The 25,720-nt window shown below is 36.2% G+C and overlaps 3 protein-coding genes across 3 annotated transcripts in view; 2 read left to right on the top strand and 1 right to left on the bottom strand.

Annotated features, from left to right (window-relative positions):
* Nucleotides 1–832, top strand: part of LOC107706224 (protein FAM167A-like) — a 2,349-nt gene extending 1,517 nt beyond the window's left edge. Inside the window, exon 2 of the mRNA XM_016509857.1 lies at nt 216–832. Within this exon, the coding sequence (XP_016365343.1) occupies nt 216–341 (126 nt within the window). The 3' untranslated portion in view covers nt 342–832. The remainder of the gene's footprint in view (nt 1–215) is intronic.
* A 7,184-nt stretch (nt 833–8,016) lies between these two features.
* utp23 (UTP23 small subunit processome component) lies at nt 8,017–9,284 on the bottom strand. The gene is made up of 3 exons (XM_016509855.1): nt 8,896–9,284; nt 8,639–8,813; nt 8,017–8,558 (listed from the first exon to the last, which is right to left on the bottom strand). The coding sequence occupies exons 1-3, from the start codon at nt 9,081–9,083 to the stop codon at nt 8,160–8,162; spliced, it is 762 nt and encodes a 253-aa protein (XP_016365341.1). The 5' UTR covers nt 9,084–9,284; the 3' UTR covers nt 8,017–8,159.
* A 288-nt stretch (nt 9,285–9,572) lies between these two features.
* Nucleotides 9,573–25,720, top strand: part of LOC107706138 (eukaryotic translation initiation factor 3 subunit H-B-like) — a 61,069-nt gene continuing 44,921 nt past the window's right edge. Inside the window, exons 1-2 of the mRNA XM_016509720.1 lie at nt 9,573–9,865; nt 17,443–17,599. Of these exons, the coding sequence (XP_016365206.1) occupies nt 9,791–9,865; nt 17,443–17,599 (232 nt within the window). The 5' untranslated portion in view covers nt 9,573–9,790. The remainder of the gene's footprint in view (nt 9,866–17,442; nt 17,600–25,720) is intronic.

Genomic DNA, 25,720 nt, shown 5'->3' with positions numbered 1-25,720 from the left:
AGACAGACAGACAGAATAATAGATAGACAGACAGACAGACAGACAGACAGATGATAGATAGATAGACAGACAGACAGACAGACAGACAGACAGACAGATAGATAGATGATAGATAGATAGACAGACAGACAGATGATAAATAGATAGATAGATAGATAGATAGATAGATAGATATGTGAATGTGTCTGATCTGTTGCTGTGTGATTGTCATGCAGCTGGAGATGCGCTCTCAGGACCGTCAGCTGGCTCAGACTCTGCTGGGACTCAATAAGGAGATTCAGAGGCTCAGACGAGAGAACGGATCTCTGCTTCTGGACGCTGACAGCACTGAGCACCTGTGACCCCACAGAGCAGAGCAGGGCTTAATGAGAGAACAATGCCCTGACAAGCAGATGCCTGTAGAGGAGTGGAGCACAAATAACTCTCCTGTCCTGGAGTGCACTTTGTTAAAATGTCTTGTTAGTGAAATGTATGTGAAAACTTGACCAAATATCAGTCAAACTGGGTGCTGAGATTTGTACTCAAAACTACATATACATCCCTTTACACCTGGCATTAACATACCATTTTGGTGATCAAATCACGATTGGAAAGCACTTGACCACAGGTGTAAATGCATCCAAGACACATTGTAATCATAAAACCACACTAGGATGGATTCTGACCCCTGATTTTATAGGATTTCTATGTGATGATCAGACTGGAGAAGCATTGGAATGACAGTGTAAATGCAATGCAATTAAACATATCCTATTAATAATATATATAATACTATTCGGATACAAAACATGTTAATACCAGATGTAAAGGGAACTAGCCTTAAGAAGGTTGAGACTTGTATGCTTGGCATAGATACAGTTTCTATGATTCATTTGTCTATAGAAGATGTAGCTCATACCTGTTCTTACTACTAATGAGATTGTGTGATCATCTGCTGTATGACTGAAAAACCAAGTGTTGATATTTGTTCAGCTTTGAACATGGAATTATTAGCATAGCATATGCAATGGGTGCAAAAACATGTCATCATCTGTTTATTAAAATGTCTTGATGTTTTAAACTCCTTATTGCATCATGAAATGATTAATCTCAACATTGATCAGGTTTGTAGGTTTTTATTATCATACTTGTGGTACTAGTATGATACTAAGTATGATGTCAAAGCATGTCATAGCATATTATTAGTGATATTTGTCCCAGAAAAATTAGATCAGTGAAAAAAAATTTTTTTCTTTATTTTCCAATGACTCTCATAATACAATTGAATGAGTTGTTCATTGTTCAACTTTCAAGACAATATTCTGGTAACTTTCTTTTGCTGTCAGTGTCATGCACTTAGTTTGAAGAGGCACTTCAGTTTTGTGAAATGAGAGAAAATACTTTTACAGATATATAAGCGCTGTTTAAGTAAAACAAACTTCCTCAGTGCATTCTATGTATCTCTATTAGTGCATTCAGGTAGAATAGTAGTCTATCACCAAAGACTTTGTCAAGTTTTTCACAGTGTAAAATGTTTGACTTTTTCACTTTTATAGTAGCCTATATAGTATGTTCTGAGCATATGGCAGTTGTGTTACTCCAGTTGTTTTAAATACAATATCCCGTATGACATTATGACATTTCTCACATAAGTAATTCATCATTTGTTCTTCTGTGAGACTCAACACTACTGTAACATGCTGGAACATGTTGTATTAATCAAACAAATGTGATCTGAACTGGAGGTTTCAGGGCACAGAGCTGCGTCTACTAAAGGCCCGTTTGGGCAGGTAGGCTCCAAGAGGAGCGGGGCTCATACATGTGCTAAAGGAGTAGATGGAAGGGTAAAAGCTCATTTCTCCTGAGAAGGAGGACATACTGCTCCCCCCACCCTCACTTCCAGAGTCCCAACAAGGTTCCTCTTCCTCCTCTTCCTCATCTTCTATGGCTTTTGCACACTCCTGTTTCAGTTCCTGAATGCCGTCATGAAGATCCATCAGCTGGCGAATCAAAGCTTGGTCCTGAGAGCGCATCTCCATCTACAAAGCAGAGGAATGTTTTTATGCATGCTTTTATTCAATTATTGTTAGATGAGTAGGCTACATCAGAGTTAATAAACTTTTTAACAGTATTTTGTGTAAGCAAATACATGCTCAACATTCAAGTCAGATTTAAAATGAAAAAAAAAAGAATTTTAAGAATTTAACTCAGTTGTAAATAATACACACTGCAGAAAGTGAATATCATTTTAGTCAAGGAGCTATATCTCTAGCTATCTACCTATTTTGTTCATAGATATGTAGGCTATAGCATAGTCCTATCTATGATTTTGTTGACATAAGTAGGCCTATATGTTAAATGTTTCAACCATGTTTTTAAATAGCCTATAACATTTTTGTAACCACAAAAGTTACATTATGTTAAATGTTTTAACAGCGTTTTCAAATAACATTTTTGTAACCACAAATGTTACATTATGCCGAAGTTAAAGTGTGGCCACGTATACCATAAGCGAAATTTCGTGTGTGATATCCAGTTATTTAAAGGGGTCATATGATGCGACTCACGTTAGGCCGCTGTGTTTTTCGTTGTGAAAGCGAAACTACTTTGTTTGGCCTTCCAAAAGAGGACGATATCGCTTCGTCATGCCTGGAGCTGATCCGTGCTGGTCGCTGAGGAAATACTTCAACTTCGTGCTGTCGATCGCCGGATCGGCTTTCACCTTGGACGAAGCAGAGTCCAGCCCGGGATAGTCACATGTGGTTCTTCTTCTTCTTCTTCTTCTGTGGGTTTATTGGCCAGTTGCATACCCATCACATGTGGTAGCCGCAGGCATCACAATATGGTAGGGGCGTAACATTTCCGTCACACGCTTGAGGAATTTGGCCAATCACAATGGACTGGATAGCTCGCCAATCAGAGCACAGGTATTCGGCCAATCATAACGCATTGGATAGCTGGCCAATCACAGTACACCTCGCTTTTTCAGACCGATGAGTTTTGTAAAAATCGACGCGTTTCAGAAAGGCGGGGCATAGAGGAGAAACAATAATGTACAATATGCGGAAAATAATGTGTTTTTTGAACCTTAAACCGCATAAACACATTTCATTACACCAAATACACAAAATAATGTTCTTTTTAGCAGCATCATATGACCACTTTAAATCTGGCGAAAAAATTTCCCAATCCCCACGAAGATTTCGCTTGTTTTCAGATTTTGGTCTCGCCAATACGCCGCGTTGACTAATAGCCTAGAAAGTGGGCTGATATGAAAATAATTATGTGCACCCTTATTATGCACTCTTACACTGTTGACAATTAATGGACCCTTTTTACCCGCGAAATTTCACGGAATTACACAGTAGGCCTATAAATACAGCTGCGTTCGGGAACCTCAGCAGTAAGGTAAAAACTGACAAAACTGTCTGAACCCGTATAAATTTAAATATCTTAAATATAATCAACTAAAAGCTTTAGTCTTCTGTTAAAGACGCCTTAAGATAGCCTAGCTGACGACAAACTAATGGATCTGAAAAGGCGCCTAAAAACTGCCAGAAATTTCTCAACAAAGGCGACCCCCTCAAAGGCTTTTTATAATTAGCACACTGGTATATAAAGCTGACATACTTTGCATATCCACTTCATAAATCATCAAAACCTTTTTGCCTAAAAACATTCAAATCAGTAGGCCCTATTCAAACCTCATTCTGGGAAACTGTTTAGAAACAATTATCCTCCACCTCAATTTACATTTTTCTCTTTATCCAGAACATCTTTCTAAACTAAACCTCAAGAAAATAAACACAGCGAGACACTGGGAAAGCTCTGACACTCAAAGACTCTGAAAAGAGTGACCAGAACAAACATTACAGTTCTAACAAATTCACATATTCATGCCAGAACTATCAGGTCAAGGTTAAGGTGCTACTATGCTGAGTTCTTATCCTTGTATTCAACAGCGGGAGTTGAAAGTATTTTAGACGGGCAATGTCTTTTTCAGATGCAAATGTCTTTTTCCTCTTTCTGCTCTTTTTATTGGTGGCCATGGCAGTCTAATTGGATGCATTGAGAGGAAATAATATCCTGCATTCCAGCACATTTCATGAGCCTGTTCTGACCGCAGAAAGGACGAAACAGGAAGTGTTCCCGCCAAAACCTGCATTAATTACACTGGCAGACTAATAATGAAACCTGCTTTGAAAGATTTAATCAAAGAAAATTAAAGAGAAAAGGACATGAACTTTGTTGGGAGCAGGTGAAACCCTTCCTGGGCACTGAACTGCTTATAAGAGTGAACAGTATTTGCTTGAGTGTGTTTACGTGTTTTTCTCTATTTCACTGAAGCACATTTAATGGAACTCAATTGAAACCTGATTTCCTATAGGAGAAAACACAAAACAACACTATTTATGTGGGCAGCTGAGTGAATTGGCATAAATGCTGACTGGAAGTGAACACTGGAACTTGTAGGAGTCATTAGAACTGTGTTAAGGCTGGAAAAGAACAATAATGTGAATGCTGTAGGCAAGCTCTTTAAGTTAATGAGCAGAATATAGAATGTGGAATAACAAGTAGTGGCCTAACTGACCTGAATTCACCCGACTCCAGAATTAATTTTTAAACAACCATACATCCATTCTTATCAAAGTACAGTGTGTTTGACATTTAGTCATAAACATGTTCTAAATCAATTACAGTTAAAATATCGCTAAAGGAATTGTGACAAGAATAACAGACATTGTTCAAGATTTAGATTTGAAGTCACAGATGTACTGAAGTGATGAATATAGACCAATGAGACATAATATTAGCTCCTCTTAAAGGGTTTCTGTGGTGTCTTTTGTGTGAAAGGTTGCCATGACATGTCATGAGTACAGAGGCTGTAAATGCCAAGCAATATATCTACTGAGAATGGGCCTGCTCAGAATTTAACCCCCGGGACGTTGTAAGGGTCGCAACATGAATGTTAATGACGAGACGGTCGTAATTTTTTACTCATGAGGAGTAACGTTGTAAAGACGCAAGCTGACCTTTGATTTTACTCGAGTTTGAAACAACATGACCTATGTCTACAACAATAGACACGCATGAAATGCTTAGACCACCCAGGACACCCACTATACACAGGGAGAAGGAAAAAATTTAAATGAAATAAAATCGATAAAAATTATACATCTCTTACATTATGAGACTCTTATAGGTCTCTTATGCTCACCAATTAACACTATTTATATGATAAAAATACAGCAAAATAAGTAATATTGTGAAATACTACAATTTTAAATATGAATCATATGATCCTCCAGAAATGATTCTAATATGCTAATATATTCGAATAATTTGCTGCTCAAGAAACATTACTTATTATTATCAATGTTGAAAGCAGTTGTGCTGCTTAATATTTTTTTCTGAATTCTTTGATGAATAGAAAGTTCAAAATATAAGCATTTATTTGAAATAGACATATTTTGTAATATTACACAATAATTATTTTTACTGTTAATTTTGATCACTTTAATGGACCCTTGATGAATAAAAGTATTAATTAAATACTTAAAAAACATCTTGCTGACCCCACACTTTGGAAGTATAATTGTGTGTGTATATATATATATATATATATATATAATCATTATAATATAATAATTATCATTTTAATATAAATAAACAATCTGCCAAAATATAGAACAATAAAATAATTTAATTAATAAAAAAAAGAATTAAATTAATAAGAATTTATAAGTTAGGATTTTTGTGTGTAATTACCGATTATTCTTTATAAGAAAGAGGTTGAAAACAAAATAAACTGTATTGCAAAATATGACAAAAGAGTTAAGTGGTAAGACAAAAAGTAAGATACACCAGGTAAAATAACTATATTACATAATAATATATTAGAATTTTATATTTTCCGTAAATTGGTTTTCCTTAAAATCCCCTGCCCCTGGGATCTTATGCCCTTGCTGAAGGCAAAATGTTATCATGGGAAAACAAAATTGCCTCATATTTGCATTCAAATGACTAATAATGTAGTAAACTGTACTGCATGAAATCTTACCAGCTCCTTCCTCAGCCAGGCCAGGGCAGTCTCAATGTCCAGCCGGCCTGCATCCTCCTCTCCAGCCATACGCTTCCCTCTGCACACCTCCTGGGATGAGGAATGGTCCCTGCACATCACTGCTGCTTTACAGTGATCAAAAGAAGTTTCTTTACAGGAGAAATCTCTGAGTCTGGTAAGAACTACTTCCATTGTTTCTAGAAGTGCTGATGAGGCGCAGGGAACTCACTGTTCTTCTTGTCAGCTGTAGATACAGCTCTGTCACTGTTTTATCTCCCTGTCACACTGTCCACTACTGGCGAGTCCGCTCTGGGATGGACACTTAAAACACCCCCTCCCTTCACCCCCTGCCACGCCATAAACATACGCACACTCTGATTTTGCATGCGACATAAGTCTGTTTATGTGCAAGGGAGTGACGTAGAGAGACTGACGTCAGCCTCGCCTGTAGTGTTTCTGATTTGCCATGAGCTTTGTAAATGTTTAATGCAGTTGAATAGATGACGTGTGGATCTGGAGTTGCTATGGCTTCGCAGGAAGTACTAGTGAAGACAGCTGGAGGAATATCCTTGGCAGTGCCAGGATGGTAAATAGTAAGTGGACCTCTGTGGACTGAATAAGTCACAAATTACATTTGTCAGGTCATAGCTTTGATTTTGATCCCATGTAGATTTTAGTATGAACTAATATTTTTTATTCCCACAGTAGCCACTGTTGATCCTTAAACTACTCATGGGTCTAAAGTCATTGGTTGTGAACCGCCCAGGCAGCCATGTGGAGCCGCATGCTGTCATGTCCTCTCTGCGTTTCCCAAGCAACCTGCACAAATAAGCAATACATCCCAACTCGGGACAAAAATAGTGAAGACACAATTGAGGCTATATTTAAACCCAATAGATCAAACCAACAAAGTCTTTGACGTTACAGACATTCAAAGAGACAGAATGGGACCAAGTTCTCTTCATCCATGAAAAGAGAGTCTGCCTGGCCTTCCAGTTCTCTTTCAGAACCTCTGCCATGCATGAATCACCAGACTTAAATTCTAGTGTCCTACAAAAAGTTTAGCCAATTTGATAAAAAGTACCTACATAAAAACATATTGTGCATGTGGTAAATTCCCATGCAAAAGCATTGGGAAGCAATATTAATGTAATGTAACATTAATAAATGCAGTCCTCACAAGATCACACTTATTGGACATAAGAACCAGCCTGGTGGGCTCTTGGAGGCTATACCACCCTCTTGTGGTAAACCCCCCCCCATTTGCCCTCTGATACCTCAAATTCTGACTTTTAAACTTAATTTCATTAATTATTATTTAATAATAATATTAAAACACTATTACTTTGTAATAATAATTTATAATAATAAATATTAAATTATTAACAACCATATGTGACCCTGGACCACAAAACATAAGGGTCATTTTTTTAAAATCGAGATTTATACATCACCTGAGGGCTGGATAAATATTGATGCATGGTTTTTTAGGATAGGATAATATTTTACTGAGATACAACTATTTGAAAATCTGGAATATGAGGTTGTCCAAATTAAGTTCTCAATGCATATTACTAATCAAAAATTAAGCTTTGATATATTTATGGTAGGAAATTTACAAAATATCTTCATGGAACATGATATTTAATTAATAGCCTAATGATTTTTGGCATAAAAGAAAAATCAATAATTTTGACCCATTCGATGTATTGTTGTCTATTGCTACAAATATACCCGTGCTACTTATGACTGGTTTTGTGCTCCAGGGTCACATATTTGAACATTTCCAACAATATTAAACACACACACATATATATCTGTACCTATATTCCTCAGTGTAACACAAAGCCAACCACAGCTTTCCGTGCTCTCTCTGGTCATATATTTTTCATTATAAAAACACAAAGCACTAAGCATCTAATCTAATCTCAAATAATTAAACCTTAAACGGTCACAAAAACAAAACAAAACAGGTATTGATAATAAAAGAAACACTTGTTTATTAGACAAAACAAGGTGTTTGCTGGCACAAATGCCTGGTCTGGATAAAGGACAAACCTTACAATAAAAAATGCTGAGAAACAAATAAATGCTACTCTTGTAGAAGCGAGGCTTGTCTCTAGGCAGTTGTGGGATTGGAGGTGACTGCCGCTTCCTCTGTTCCAGCAGGCCGTCGCTTCCTAGGTCTACTTCGCTTCTTTTTCTCTCCGTCTGTCTTTTTGGGCTGCTGAGGCATGGATTTCTTCTTTTTCTTCAGGCAGCTAAGTGGGTTGGGATTGCTGGATTTCCTCTTACGTTTTTTGCCTCTCCTGTCATTACTGTCTTTGCTGAGGCCCTCCTTCTCTTTCAGAGTCTGGATGCTTGACTGTTGTGACGGGCTCACCAACTCACCCAGCTGAACCGCTTCAACGTGCTTCAGCGAACGCTCAGAGGCCTTGTCTAACACCATGGTGTTGAGGATAATGTAGAGCAGAGGAACCCCAGGGATCTTCTTCAGGGCCGTCGTCAACTCTTGATCCTGGTAAGAAGGATCATTGTGTTATTTTTTTTTTATTTATTTGACTAAATTACATTTTTGTCCAGTTATAGAGTCCTTACCTGAGTTGCAATGAAGTAGTGGTGTGGATTTGTCTCCCCAATCATTGACAACAAACACTCTGATGCAGGAACTGGATCTTTCATGTGTTTGCATTTCCTGATCTGAAATCTCTGTAAGATGAGTTTTGCTCCATAGAGGTCTTTTGCAAGGCTTTCAAGTTCCTTAAGTGCGCAGCTGCACAGAACAAAACAAATGTTATTACACAAGAACTAATACACTGACACAAATACTAGAAATACGAAGAGCATTAACTTACTTTGTGGTACAGAGCTGAACTTCTCCCATGAGATACTTTGGCAATTGCTCTTTGATTTGTATTTTATTCTTTAACGCTGCTTGACAAAACGTCCCATCAATTAATATCTGGAAAGGTTCCCTAAAGCAAAAGTTGTACTTGTAAAAACTGATGGTTTTCTTCGCGTGCTTCTGACGTTTTATCTTCATGGTGAATTATTGATATATAAAGCTCAGATAGTTTAAACGAATAGATTATCTTGACTGGATAAGAGAAGAATATCAATAAATCCGAACACGTGAGGACTGATACTCTTGATTTATGTAAATATGTCAACAAAACAGTTAAACGAATCTCACGCCAGTCTCAAACATTAACAAGCATGGTACCAGAGTGGTTACAGTAAATGGGTACCGGGTAAAACAGCAAATGGCTGTCGGTTATCTCGTTAATTCTAATAAATAATAATAGAAAATAAATGTATAATAACTAAAATTAATATATATGTTTGATTTATTATTATTAGATAAAGACTTTCAGAATTTTATTAGTTAACTCACTCTAGGAACAGTTCACAGTAGTCACTCTTTCTTCTGACCACTTTTACAGCTGCACGTTCTAGTGAAGGGAAGTCTGAATCCTTTCGCGAATCGATTCCTTTGAACAGTTCATTTCTTTGCAAGTTACCAAAACCACCATAATGTGGCGAATAAAGAAATCCGTTGTCACATATTGCTCTTGATTTTTTGTAATCGCTTTAGTTTGTTTTTTTTAACCGGTTCAAGTTACCCATGCATTAAAAAGATCCGATTCAAATGGATGATTCATTCATCGCTATCAGGTTCACCGGAAGGCACCGGTTTAGCGGTTTTTTTTTTTTTGGTTTAGCGGTTTTGTATCCCCGGCGCGGGTGAAGATGGCATCCCATAAAGAAACCCCGTCTGGAAAAACCCTGGATTCTCCCGTCAAACAAATCCAGCTAGAAGGACTGGTAAGACCACGTTTAACAGAATCAATGTAGCTGAGTCCACAGAGAGTGAACTAGGGTGTTTACACGTCTCTGTTGGTTAGTTCACCTGCAGATCACTGTGCAGACTGATGTGATGACAATATGCCAAACTGGAAATAATAATAAGAAGAAATGATAATAATAATAATAATAATAATAAGTCCCTGGTTTTTATAATTATGAAGTAGCTAAGTAAACAGCAATGTCTTATTGCAAACCCTCATTTGCCAAGCAGCTGTTTTCTTTTAATGCATAATTAATTTAATCGAATTACTTCTATCAGATTGTAGATCATTGCTTCAGTTTTACAGGCCTGAACAGAAGTCAAATTATTTTTTGCTGCGTTTTTGTAGTTAATCTGTTTGTATGGCCACAGTAAATTCACTGAACCTAATTAAACTCAATGATGCTTATGGAAGCTTCTCGCTCGTTTTACGTTCCTATCTCGCTCCCCACTGCTAAGGAATGAGTGTGAAATGTTGTGAATGTACAGGAATGTTAGTTTTTGCTTTGTTTCTTGCAGTGCAGCCCAAAAAAAGCTGTTTCCTGTCAAGGTGCCTCAAGTAAAGCTGCCATCGTTGATTTCATAGATTTTCTATCCACTTGTCCCACAGCCTGTTTTGAGGCTTTACTAAAGCTCAGCTCCCTGTTTGCTGTTGGTTGGAACTGTTTGAATTATTATTTTTTTTTTTTGCCCGTTGGCTTTCCAGAACATTCTCTGCGGTGTCTTGATGCTCATACTTAAAGATGCTGATGGTTCATGTGCCTTCTTGCACAGTCTGAGCTGGAACGATGCTTTTGAGGAAACATTTTGGACTTCCTGAAGGTTTTGTTTGTTTGTTTGTTTGTTTGTTTGTTGGGTTTTGTCTCTCCCACGATTTTACTGACTAAGGTTTTTCTTTCGTCCCTCATGCATGCATCACTGGGAGTTTTGTTCTTTTAGTTTTTTGCTCAGTATTTGCAGACATCACCATTCATTGTCTCTCTGTGCTGCAGAAAAATGTGTACAGACATGGATGATGGGTTCAGAATAATGTAGCACTTTCCCCTTTTGTATGTTTACCCAGAAGATAAAAACAGTCAAAAGTTTTGTGACTTTTAGATCCTGTTTAAATGCAAGTGTATTCCAAAAAGTTGTCGAAATATACTTTAAGCGAATATACAGTACAGTTCAAAAGTCAGTAAGATTAATACTTTTATTCAGAAAGGATGCGTTAAATCGAAAGTGACAAGAAAAACATATATAATATTAAAGATTTCTAATTCAAATAAATTATTTTCCAGTGACCTTTCAATTTATCAGAGAATCCTGAAAAAATATATCATAATTTCCACACAAACATTAAACGGCACAACTGTTTTTAAGATTGAATTTTTTTTTTCTTGAGCACCAAATCAGCACATTAGAATAATTTCTGAAGGATCACGTGACACTGAAGACTGGAGTAATGGCTGCTGAAAATTCAGTTTTGCCAAAACAGGAATATATTACAAATCTAAAATACATTCAAATAGGAAAATGTGTTTTTTTATTATTAAATAAATCTAGCAATCTTTATGAACTTCTGTAAAAAAATTAATGCCGACTCCATATGTCTGACTAGTAGTTTTTGTCTATTTTCTGTAACAAACTGCTATTTTAAAACATATTAACTTGCTATAGTATAAAATAAATAGTATGTTTGATGTTTAAAATGGTTATACAAAATTTAATTTAAATGTTTTTAGGCTGAAAAACTTTTGATTGATTATTGCTGTCACTTTCTCATACCCTTGTAATCAACCCCATCCCCATGAAACAAACAATTAGGAGGCTTTGTGCACATTCATGTAAACTTTAATAGATGCCGTAATCAATCTTGGGTTGTCATTTGATGACAAATTGTGGTTATGATGGGTACTAATGTCAATATCAATTGACAGCGGCTGTCTGTCTTTGGAGCCCCTAGAGCGCTCTAATGTCGGTCCATCTTCATTGTTTTTAATAATCAGAATCTGATTTTTTTGTTTTTCTTTTGGGCTCTTAGTGAAATCACCAGATCCCATTATATTTTATTCAAGGCAAGGCAAAAGCATTTGCAGGTCACTGGAAACGCATCTGATGTGGGTGTTATTGATATGCTTGTTTTCTTGTTAATCCTCCCCTGTGAGCAAAACAGCGAGTTAAGAAGGGATAGAGGAAGACCCTGATATTACCAACTGCTGTATTTTCCCTTTCGGTTCAGCCACCTGAGCATCAGGCATTGTTGCTGTGCTCCATTTTGTAGACCTGCTGTTCACAGAGTTTTTAGATGAATACAAATAAGCTAAATGTATAAAGCAGGTGGATTAGAGGCAACTGCTTCAGGGTGGGTAAGCAGCTTAAACGGAGAGCTCTACAAATCCCTTCCAGGGATATGTATCTTCTCAGCTCTCTCTCTTTCTCTCTCTCTCTCTCTCCATTATGTGAAACTCTTTATTTTTGACCTTTCAGGCAAAAGCTAAGCACTTTTTAAGCAGTGTGAAATAAGGTCTGCTTATGCATGAGAATCATAGCAGGGCAATGTTTAAATCATTTCTGATTTCTGATTCCCCTAGGAATTTGTTTCTCTTTTTTTTCATGCTAAAAATGTTAGTGCATATATAAATCTCCCTAGACGCTTTGCTAGAACATTGCCCGTGATCCAGGTGTGAGGAAGATGGTCAACAGGGGGCAGCAGTGATCCACTAAAATCACTGAACTGTGTCACTCTTCACTTCATGGGCTTCAGCACTACCTTGCATCTTTTCAAACGGTGACATCGGGCTGTCAGTTTCTTTTGAACACACTGAAGGGTGAGAGCAATAACTAAGCATCAATGGGTGCCATTGCCTACTAAGCAGACAGGGCTTTTTGAATATTCTACAGTATATTTATTAACTAAACTGTGTGTGTTTATATATTTTTATATGTAAAGTAAATATGCTAGTAATATGCATGCTAATAAGCAACTAGTTAATAGTGAGAATTGGGTTAAAATAATTCTCACTATTAACAAGTTGCTTATTGGCATGCATATTACTAGCATATTGAAGGTTTATTAGTTCTTCTAATGCACATAATGCCTTCTGTATGACCACATTTTAGAACCCTTAAACCTACCCCATACCTAAACTTAAAGGGTTAGTTCACCCAAAAATGAAAATTCTGTCATTAATTACTCACCCTCATGCCGTTTCAAACCCGTAAGACCTTCGTTCATCTTCGGAACACAAATTAAGATATTTTTGATGGAATCTGAGAGCTGTCTGACCCTGCATAGACAGCAATACAACTGAAATGTTCCCAAGTCCAGAAACGTAGCAAGGAGATCTGTAAAATAATCCATGTGACATCAGTGGTTCATCCGCAATTATACGAAGCTACGAGAATACTTTTTGTGCGCAAAAGAAAAAAAATAACGACTTTATTCAACAATTCGTCTCCTCCGCGTCACCCTGTAGCGCCATTTTGAAGAGTATCAGCTGGACGTAAACAGCGTATGCTGTTCTGTGTCAGCTGTGTCACACAGATACGCTGTTTTCGTTCAGATCAAATCACAACAAAGTAGGAAATGTCACCCTGTAAACAGCGTATGCTGTTCTGTGACGAATTGTTGAATAAAGTCGTTATTTTTTTTCTTTTGCGCACATAAGTATTCTCGAAGCTTCGTAAAATTACGTTTATTTTACAGATCTCCTTGCTACGTCTCTGGACTTGGGAACATTTCAGTTGCGTTGCTGTCTATGCAGGGTCAGACAGCTCTCAGATTCCATCAAAAATATCTTAATTTGTGTTCCGAAGATGAACGAAGGTCTTACGGGTTTGAAACGACATGAGGGTGAGTAATTAATGACAGAATTTTTATTTTTGGGTGAACTATCCCTTTAACAACTACCTTACTCACTTTTGATAAGCAACAAATTGAGAGTTTATTGAGGAAAAAATCTTAATTAATAGTGAATATGTGTTCCAGATTCTAAAGTGTTACCATAATAATTTTATAATAATTAAGATGTTTTTAAAAAAAAAGTCTCTTATGCTCACAAAGCCAAGGCTGCATTTATTTGATGAAAAATTATTTATTTGATGAAGTTTTATTACAGTTTAAAGTAACTGTTTTCTATTTTAATGTATTTTAAAATGTAATTTATTCCTGTGATGGCAAAGTTTTTTTCAGCGCCCATTACTCCAGTCTTCAGTGTCACATGATCCTTCAGAAATCTTTATATTTAAAAATGCTCATGTGAAAATAAATGATTTCCTCGTCTTTTTCCTATTTGAATGGAAATGGAAGAATGCATCTGGTTTAGGCTTTTAATCCCTTCTATGTTTATGATCAAAATTGCTGGTTCCCTTCATACCAATGGAGAAATATCCACAGTTTGCACAGTATTGGCGGGTCAGGTTACTTTACTCCGGTGCTTTTTATGACTAATGTGTTTAGGTGTCTTTAAAAGATGTAGACACAGTAATTCACTCTCTCAACAACCTTTTGGCAGATTCAGAAGGTGAGTGTGAGTGGAGTTTATATACGGCCCTTGAGGGCCCTCTGCGAGGCGATAGCACAGTGACGGCAGGCTGTGAAGTGCAGATTAACAGGCTGAGAGAAGAACTTGATTCGCCGTAAACCTGGAGCACTTCTACAGCAAGTGTAAAAGATTGATGGCTGAGTCGGTGCAGAGGGCGCACAATAAGACTCTGGCAAGCAACAGGAAGTAAAGCGAATCTGGATTTTGTATTTGACCTTCAGCATTCCTCACAATTGCCTGCTGTGCCATTTCCCGGCTAAGGTCAAAGTGCCAACAGGAGACTACCATCACTCCGATTGAAAGCAGTTTTTTTTTATTTGTGTCCAAAAACATTTAATCGCCATTTCATAACTCAGTTTGTCACTTTAAAGTTTTAAGCATCTTTTAAAGCAGCTTTTATATAGCTTCTACAGTTTTCGTTCTGGCACAAAGTAGATGTCCATCTGCCCGAGGTCATACGTCCACTTTTTTTCGGAGAAGCCGTTTGGTGTGCACCTTGCCGAACAGTCTTGCTTCTCTTCCTCATGACTTTGCAGTGTCTGAGTTTCAACATGCTTGACACATGGACTACAGGGACTAGCACTCAATGCCTGCCTCATTCTCACTCTGGATCCCTGATGACTTTGGCTTGTGTTAGAAATCACTCTCTTTTCGACCTGTGAATGCCACTTGCTCTGTAGCTCTCCCAGTCACCTTGTCCCACTAAGACAATGAGCAAGGGCTTTGTTGAAACTTGACACATCCTGATGTACACATTGCTTTGTGAACTCGTTGTTTTCCATTTTAGCTGTTTCTTTGCTGTGTTCTGTCAGAATGTTCTAGGGTTGTAACGATATACTGGTATCACGGTTTGAACGTGCATGGTTATCATACCGTAAACATTTGCATATCTACGGTAACGGTTAAAAAAAAAAATGAATGAAAAAAAATCTCACCTGCGCATATGCAACTTATTTCCGCTAGGCTGCTTCACTCTGCATTCACTTGGCTGCTTACACACACGTACAGTGGAGAAAATGACAGAGACAGAGATTATATCTAATCTCCATCCCCACCGGAATAAAAGTTCCATTTAACTTGAAATTATGACAAATGTATTAGCATTGTACAATGTACTTCAAAGTTATAATAACAACAATAATAATATTCTTTATAATAATGAATTTATTTAAACATTATTTTTAAGAAGTATCATGTTAGTCAATGTTTTAACTTAGTATGCCTCTGTTGTGCAGAACTTTGCCACTGCTTACACACACGTACAGTGGAGAAAATGACAGAGACAGAGATTATATCTAATCTCCATCCCCACCGGAATAAAAGTTCCATTTAACTTGAAATTATGACAAATGTATTAGCATTGTACAATGTACTTCAAAGTTATAATAACAACAATAATAATATTCTTTATAATAATAAATTTATTTAAACATTATTTTTAAGAAGTATCATGTTAGTCCACGTTTTAACTTAGTATGCCTCTGTTGTGCAGAACTTTGCCAAAAATAAAAGTTGTTAAAGTTTCATTTGATAACATTTAAAAAAATGTATTAAAATGTTAAAGTGTGATATATACATAAGGTATCATTTAAAACGAAATTAAGTTTATTTATTATTTTTTTCAGAAGGGAGACTTCAATACTTTCATTAAAATGGTTTCAAGTTTGTTGTAATAAAGGATTTGTTCACTCAAATAACTTGTTCTTATTCTTTTAAGAGTCATTGTTACTGATAAGAATTATTGTTTAATATATACGGTGATACCGTGATATTTTCTGAGACAATTATCATACCAAGAAAATCTCATACCATTTCAACCCTACATACCATTATCCAGTATCAGCTAGATCTCTGTAATTATTATCTGTGGAGACAATAGCTGTAGTTCATGGATTGCCCCCATGTTTGATTCTGTTACCTTTTGATTTACCAGCACAGATAGGTTGCACATCCATGTGTTTGCATGTTTTAAATTTACTGCGTTGTCTTTGTTAATTTTTACAGTTTTTTGTCATAGTTTTTGTCTTCTCAGTCCTAGACTTTGGTTTTAGTTGGATTATTTGAACCAATCTTATTTATTTATTTTTTTGTAATATTTTTGTCCTTTAAGAGATTAAAGATTAAGCTCTATTTTGTCCCAGATCCACCTACTACCAAATTCCTCTCAGCACCTTTCCAGGAATCCCTTCCACTGTCCACCCTTTATCATTTATAGTTCCAGAACATGCTTTCAGATGGACTATTCAACCTATTCAGACTATACACATATTTAGACACAACACCAGTCAAATGTTGGTCATATTATTGTTTTGTTTTTTGAAAGAAGTCTCTTATATTCCATAAGGTTCAATTGATTTCATAAAAAAGCTTTATATAAAAGAATTTTTAGCAGCCATTACCCAGTCTTCAGCATCACATGATCCTTTAGAAATCTTACCATTGCCATGCGTTATACGACTGATAGACTGCAACGGTTGGAGTTAAAAATCATCAAATGTGTTCTACTGAAGAAACAAAGTCACCTACATCTTGGATGCCCTGGGGGTAAGCAGATAAACATCACATTTTCATTTTTGGGTTAACTATCCCTTTAAGACTAACATATTGATACCAATACCCCAAAAATTTAAATTTTGATTTCATGGGGACTTTAAAAAACACTTTCTAAAGATGGCTGCTGAAAATTAATTACAGGAACAAATTAACATTTAAAAAATGTAGTACAATTGAAAACAGTGTATACGTTTTTATTTGTAACAATATTTGACAATTATTGCCGTTTTACTGTATTTTGATCAAATAGATGTGGCCTTGGTGAAAATAAGAGGCCTCTTTAAAAAACATTAAAAGCATCTTAATTATTTCAAACTTTTGTATCAATAAATAATAATAAATAAATTCACTTATTAGTTACTTAAAGAAATTTGTGTATGTGCATATTTTAAGCACTCATAAAAGGTTTTGAAGATCATGGAAAAACAGAAATTCAGTCAAGTGTGAGTGTTCATGCTTGTGTTTCTGTGTTTCAGGTGGTGATGAAGATCATCAAGCATTACCAGGAGGAAGGTCAGGGCAGTGAGCTGGTGCAGGGGGTGCTGCTGGGGCTGGTGGTGGAGGACAGGCTGGAGATCACCAACTGCTTCCCTTTCCCTCAACACACAGAGGACGATGCTGACTTTGATGAAGGTAAGGGAATAAAGTTGTGCTCATTGCCTTAATCATTTGTTAGCACTATTCAGACAGGATTAATTTTCTAAATGGCGTTAGAGTTTGTAAAGTAGGCCATCTGCCATCATTATTGTTGCAACTGTTTCGATTATTTGAATTTTACCCACAGATCAAATTTAGCTTCATTTTGCTTCTCATTGTATCAGTGCGCTAAGTAATACCCATCACTGATGCCACCCAGTTGACTTCCTCAGAAATGGAATCTTTACTGAATATATTTTGGGCTCCCTGAAGAAGTATTGAAATAATCATTTTAAGCCGCTTTGCGGAGAAAGCGAATGATTTGGTGACATGGATGTTGAGATGTGCTACATTAAGCACTGATGGAGTGCAGATAGAGAATACACACAAATACGTTTTCTGGGAACATTATAAATGTGTTCACTGCTAGATAGTGATCCTGCTATTCCAAATGCAGTTTAGATCGGTCTGCCTTAAATTGTGCCTGATACAAATTTCTGATTTTATAAGCAGGCATTTGATTAGAAACACACCGTTATTATGCAGGGCTCTTTCTCTCATTCTTTTTTTCTTTGTCTTTCTCAGCTTTTTCAGTATGTGCAAACACACAGAAAATAGGGAGGTGAATAAGTAGATGTATTACCCATCATGAAAATATTTGAACCACCAAACCTGGTGTTTGTAGCCTGTATTTTTAACTGCAGATCTGCCATTGCCCTACTCTCCAGTTAGCCAAAGTGGTTTGAATGTGGCTCGTTTGTGTCTGACTGCAGATTTTCGATTATTGCTTAAAGGGATAGTTCTCCCAAAAATGAAAATTCTGTCATTAATTACTCACCCTCATGTTGTTTCAAACCCGTAAGACCTTTGTTCATCTTCGGAACACAAATTAAGATATTATTGATGAAATCTGAGAGCTTTCTGACCCTGCATAGACAGCAACGCAACTGACACGTTCAAGGCCCAGAAAGCTAGTAAGGACATCGTTAAAATAGTCCATGTGACATCAGGGGTTCAACCGTAATTTTATGAAGCTACGAGAATACTTTTTGTGTGCAAACAAACAAAAATTACAACTTTATTAAACAGAGAAGAAATTGTTGAATAAAGTCATTGTTTTTGTTTTCTTAGCACACAAAAAGTATTCTCGTAGCTTCATAAAGTTAAGGTTGAACCACTGATGTCACATGGACTATTTTCATTTTTGAGTGAACGTTCCCTTTAAGGGTCTTTCATATACGGTAATTTACAAATGTTGATGCTATTATTCAAATTCAAATATTATTCAAGTTATAAGATGATGCTTTTATTCAAATTGGTGTTTAACCAACTATAAAATTCTGATATATTGTTTTATTTACTGTTGTTTTATGCAGTTATGCACAGAAAATCTAAATTAAGCAACATTTATTTCAATTAAACCATGAAATGTGCACTTTTATTGCTCGTCCTTCCATTACATCACATTAAACTCCTCTACAAGTGTAAACTTTTCTATTTTATCACAGCGCTGTGTCTAGCCTGCCAGCCTCCGTTTACTACCTGCCAGCTCGTCAGTGATCACTAAGGAAACGTCATCGTCGATAGTCGAGCTAGTAAACAGTGAAGTAAATTGCGGTGTAATTCAACAGAAACCTGTATCGGAGCAAAGGTTTGCGGCTCAGCTTTTATAGGGCTTCTCCAGAGAGCGCTAGCCAGAATGCCTCATCAAGCTCGGTCTGGAGAGAAGTGAGAATGGGCTGCTTTCAGAGCAGAGCGAAGGACTGTGAGTTGTTTATTTGCTTTTACGGCTTGTGAGATCACAGGTGTAGCTGGTGAGATGGCTGTGCATCAAGGGAGGGAGAATGAGGCAGGGTTGCATTATTAAAAGTGTAATGGGCTGTAGAGGCTCAGAAATGGAGGCAGCAAAGGAACCAAAAATTAACTAGGGTAGGGTGTTGTTTTGTGGGCCACAAAAATAGGGCTGGGGTGATATGACCGTATATACCACAATGATAGAAAATATTTTGTTATACTGTTTATACCGTGAGATGGCATGATATAAAAAATCTGGAAAAAACAACAACAACAACCGTGGCCATTTATAATTTATGTCATCTGGGTAATCTTGCCTTTTGGTGTGCGTCAATGAAGTTTAAAATTAAATATTAAAGTATTTTAGTCACTAGAATAAAAATATGCATACTACATGACTATGCACTATATGTAACATTAAACTTATTATTTATAAAAAATACTACAGAGAATTTTTTATACTAATCGTCTAGTTCATGTGTACTTATTGGTACACAGAGCAGTTGAGATAAATCAGGCAGGTTATTTGTGCCTGACAATAACAATATTCATAATAATATTAGAACATCTTGGTATGTAATTATTCACTTAGTCACTAGAATAAAAATACAGTACTTCGTGATGTAAAATATTACAAATATTAATGATAAAAATAATAGAAAGAACAATATATTAGTAATATGATAGAGAATAACAATAATTTATTATTATTATTATTAATTGTATTGTTTTTTTAGTTGGTTAATGTTATTAATAGATTTTGAAATGTATTTATTTGTCACTAGAATACATCATGTAGTAATGTATTTTTTAATGTATAATATTATAAATAATAATAATAATAATACACTAATATTGTTGTATAATAAAATTATCTGTCTGTCTGTCTACCTGTTATATATATATATATATATATATACACACTAAACAAAATTATAAACACTTTTGTTTTTGCCCCCATTTTTCATGAGCTGAACTCAAAGATCTAAGACTTTTTCTATGTACACAAAAGGCCTATTTCTCTCAAATATTGTTCACAAATCTGTCTAAATCTGTGTTAGTGAGCACTTCTCCTTTGCCGAGATAATCCATCCACCTCACAGGTGTGGCATAACAAGATGCTGATTAGACAGCATGATCATTGCACAGGTGTGCCTTAGGCTGGCCACAATAAAAGGCCACTCTAAAATGTGCAGTTTTACTGTATTGGGGGGTCCGAAAACCAGTCAGTATCTGGGTGTGACCACCATTTGCCTCACGCAGTACAACACATCTCCTTCGCATAGAGTTGATCAGGTTGTTGATTGTGGCCTGTGGAATGTTGGTCCACTCCTCTTCAATGGCTGTGCGAAGTTGCTGGATATTGGCAGGAACTGGAACACGCTGTCGTATACGCCGATCCAGAGCATCCCAAACATGCTCAATGGGTGACATGTCCGGTGAGTATGCTGGCCATGCAAGAACTGGGATGTTTTCAGCTTCCAGGAATTGTGTACAGATCCTTGCAACATGGGGCCGTGCATTATCATGCTGCAACATGAGGTGATGGTCGTGGATGAATGGATATATATATATATATATATATTCATATATATAATAAAAGATACACACTGTTTACTCTTACTGTGATAAAATTATTCATGCCATTTTGGTCATACTGTCTACCCCTAACAGTAACTCCTGTGTAGTGCAGACTTAAAAAAAAATATTTAAAAATATATATTTGAGTCTGTTAACATGAGCACCTTTGAATCCACAACTGACTGTAATGACTTCCGATGCATTTATCAAGAAGAGTTGAGTTAGTTCTAATTCTAAATGAGAATTATTCAGCTTCAAGCGTAGTGCATCGCATCTCCAAGTATATATTAACTCAGTGATTCTGACACTGCCTGTGGTATCCTCACGGTTAATTTATTCTCCTCCTCTGCTACAGGGACTGTACATATGACAATGTGTGTTTGGGTGACCCTCTCCCACCCTTCCCATCACAGCATGTTTTTCTCCCTGTCTTTAGCCTGTAGGGCTGTGCCTGACAAATTATGGCATCTAATGGATATTTAAACACCCTTCATATGCAAAGCAAGGATCCTTGAACTGTACAGGCTGCAGAAAGGTGTAAATTCACTCTTTAATGAGCAGTCACGACTCCTTTGCTTGTTTTTTCCTGCGAGGCAATTGCTTTATTTATTACTAGAGTTTTAAAAGGTGAGTTTGACTCGGCTGCATTTCTTTACCTCCTTGTGAGTGTTTTTTTTTCCATGGGTGTTTTCATTTTCATCCATTATGAAAACCTGCCAGTGACCTGAGGTGACTTCCATCACTTCACTCCATTTTTACCTAGTGTTGGACTGCCTCAAACAGAGCAGAAGTCTTTCAGGTGGTTGGATTGAGTCTTATCTGATGGAGGAGTGCAGGTTTGCTTTAGAGAGACTGAAACAGGAGGGAGGAACACCTAAAGAGCGTAATACAAACAGACCGTCCCAGTCGAGATAAGCTTTGTCTGTGACCTTCCATTTCAGAGTCTCAAACAGACAATAAAAAAGGACATTAGATTCAGCTCTGCATATTTCTTAAATCCTTCTTAAATAATGAATGTTTTTGCTTTTTGTGCATCTTGTAAAGTGTGATTTTAGATTTGCCAATGCACATTGTAACCAATGCAACATCTAAATACACCTCCAGATTCAACCTCAAGCTGAAGAATTTTTAAAGTAATGTTAAAAATTTAAATACTTTTTCCTATCACAGGTTATTTTATTTGTTCTGTTTGGTATTGGCGTAAAAAATTCCCAGTGTACATTCAATTTACATTAAATAAACAGTAAATACTTTTCCTTACAAAATGTAGAGTGATATATTAATATTTATAATAGTTTATAAAAAATATTTGCACTACTGTTTAAAAGTTTGGGGTCAGTAGGATTTTTTTTTTTTTTTTACAAAGAAAAAATTAATATTTTTATTTAGCAAGGATGCATTAAATTGATCAAACGTGACAAATGCATTAATGATGTTACAAAGCATTTGTGTCAAATAAATGCCATTATTTTGAACTTTATATTCATCAAAGAATCCTGAAAAAAATTTATCACAATTTCCCAAAAAATATTAAGCAGCACAACTTTTTATAAACATTGATAATTTATCAACATTTCTTGAGCACCAAATCAGCATATTAGATTTCTGAAGGTTCATGTGACACTGAAGACTGGTATAATGAAATTGTATTTTTGACATCACAGGAATAAATTTGATTTCAAAATATATTACAACAGATAAGATGTATTTTTAAATTCTAATAATATTTCACAATATCTGTGTTTTAACTATATTGCATATCAAATAAATGCAGCCTTGCTGACCATAAGAGACTTTTACTAAAGTTAAAAAAGAGAAAAATATTAACAAAACCTTCCAAACCTTTAAACGATGTTAATCCAAGATGCCTAAAAATGCTGTGGAATTAACATGATCCCTGGCCAAAAAACATTACTATGGAAATGTCCAAAAAATTTATCAAAATACCATGGTACCTTTTTAAAAAAGTATTATACAATAAAATAGTTATGTAATGTTAGGCTAATATAAAACTAAAGTTTTGTTGTGTAGTAGAATTGCGTAAGTCGCACTAATGTTATGGTAATGTGCATGACATCACCTCAGGGTATTGTTTCTGTGTTCATACTTTGACACAGCTATGATTTGATTTCACGGGCATGATTCTGTAGAAATTTGTGAACGTGAATGGAAAACTCAAATGTTGGCAGCATACGAAATTGTCTACTGCTATTGGTGTTGTTTTAGAGTTTGTTTCTATGGCTTCAGCCAGAGAGACTTCAGCCCCTGCTGCTATAGGCAGACTAACTGTTATAAACTCCTCTTAAATGCTGTTTACTGCACTGAATCCAAACTAATCGTGAACAGCACCGTTCCTCTCGGTCTCAGCCTTTCAATCAGTTTGTTACAAATGTTTTAGCTGTTATTTTCTAATCTGCCTGTCTGTACTTACTCACTGTTTTGTTGATTTCACATGGTCACCAGTCTCATTTTTTTTTAGCCTTTTGGCAATATTCAGTTTCTATTTTAATATTTAAAAGAGTAGAAATTGTATTTAAAAAAGTTTTTTCTCATAATATTCTTCCAAGCAGCCATTGCATAGCCAGTTAAATTCATTATATAAAAGTAACATACTCTTTTCCACTAAATGTGCACAAGCAAGAATGATATTTAATTTTTGTCATTTCTATGCACCAGTGTAACAGTACATAGTAGGCAGAGGTTTCTTTAACAGCTGGTATAATGAGTCTTTGCGTGTTTGTCAGGGTTAATTAAATTTACACATACATATTTAAATGTTTATTGCTGCGTTGAACTGTTGTTGTGCGTTTTGTGCTGTTTTTTTTGCTGTAACAAGATGCGTCTTTTCATCGTGTTCCAGGTCGGCGCTGAAGCAGTCAATGAGATAACGCCAGCTGTTAACTCAACCCCTGTCCCACATGAATGCATCATCATACATTGTCATGCTGTGTGTTTTGTCTTTTCCCTTAGTGCTTTCAACCTCGCTGTGTATCCATTTTGCTGTTTCCTCTCCTGTTTTACCGCAAGAATGTATCAGTAGTATTAATAAACATTACAGTCTGCTAGCAACATTTGGATTTTCCCTTCACACTTACAAAATTTCTGCCCAGTCATGCCCGTGGATGGCACTTATTCAAATGTCTCATTATCATTGGGCAGTACTTCTAAATGTTGGACCCGGTGGCTCCTAATACTGCACATTTTGTATGTCCCCCTTATTTGATGCACATAATTCAGGTCACACAGCATCTCCTAATGGGTTAATCAGTAGAATTAGGTTTGTTTGAGAAGCGAGACATTCAAAATGTGGAGAGTTGGGGGTCCTACAGTCAGTCTGTTACTGAACAGACAGCGTTTCTGTATGAAAGTACCTCAGCAGACAGGCTTCCGAGGCACCATAAAAGTCATGTTTAATGATCTAGAACAAATTCAACTGAGCTTTACACCGTGTCCTAACCAGGCGCGGCACGATACATTTCCAATATCAAGTAATTTGTCAGTCTCCACACTGAAAGTGAAAATGCTGTGTGACACTACACAATTACAGCCAGTCAGAACATATTCGCTGGTTAGACCAAAGACTGTAGATTTGCATGGAATTATTTAGAAGAAATTTTTTTGCTTGTTGTGTGTATATAAAAATGGATGATCATTATTATTATTATATGTATTTTATAAATATACATAAACATAAATTTTGGCATCTGTAAGATTTTGAAAATGTTTTTGAGAGAATTCTCTTGTACTCATTGAGGTTGCATTTATTTGATTAAAATACAGTAAAAACAGTAATATTGTGAAGTATTATTCAAATTTAAAGGGACGGTTTTCTATTTTCATATATTTTAAATGTAATGTATTCCTTTAATGGCAAAGCTGAATTTTCATCTATCTATCTATCTATCTATCTATCTGTCTGTCTGTCTGTAAATAACTGTAGTGAATATTTAAGAAATATTAATATAAAAATAATAATGTGTATATATAATGATTGGATGCAGCCTTCACATCTACACAAATTATCTGCAAAGGAAGCATTTTAGGTTTCCAGCCTTGCAGAATAAGATGACATTTTGTTCACCAGTAGGTGGCAGTATGGGACTTGTCAAAAATGCCTGTGTGTGTGAGCTCAGTGACTCCAACTGGGTGGGGGTTTTTATCTGATAAATGCATAAATAAAACTGTGTATGACTTAAAGATTGCAGCTCTGTGCTGTTGGAGGTAATCTGCAGCCCATATTTCCTGGCAGAAAAATTGAGTATTCATTGTGGAAATGATCTTGTAGATTAACTCCGTTTCAGGCAGAGGTGCAATGAGAATGGATTATCCATTTAGGCTGTTTGTAGGTTTGTATTCTGTACATGAACGGAGCATTACGGCTTCACCTCCGTGGCAGGAGTGATATATTTTTAAGTTGATTTCAGGTTTGTGACAGAGGAGGGGAGGAGAGGTGTGTGCCACAGTTAACAGCGTGCGGACGAAGAAAAATGAACGCTTTCAGGGATGTCGTCAGTCAAATGCCGTGCCTGGCATCCTAATGTGCTTGGGCTGTGATTTTTATTTTTGATCTTTTTAGTTTGACTGAATCTTATGTTATATAACTGCAGACCCTGCTGAAAACATCTTTAACCAGTCTAAGATGATTTACTCCTGCGTGATTGCTGGTTTAAAGAGGTTATGGGGCTTTTCAGCTGGTTCAAAGCGACCAGATTAAACCAGCTAAAACCAGCCTATCCAGGTTTA

The sequence above is a fragment of the Sinocyclocheilus rhinocerous genome, unplaced genomic scaffold (assembly GCF_001515625.1).
Source record: "Sinocyclocheilus rhinocerous isolate Xijiao unplaced genomic scaffold, SAMN03320098_v1.1 scaffold53, whole genome shotgun sequence".
NCBI classification, from domain to species: domain Eukaryota; kingdom Metazoa; phylum Chordata; class Actinopteri; order Cypriniformes; family Cyprinidae; genus Sinocyclocheilus; species Sinocyclocheilus rhinocerous.
The sequence above is the reverse complement of the archived record's forward strand: the minus strand, read 5'-3'. Positions and strand labels throughout refer to the sequence as shown.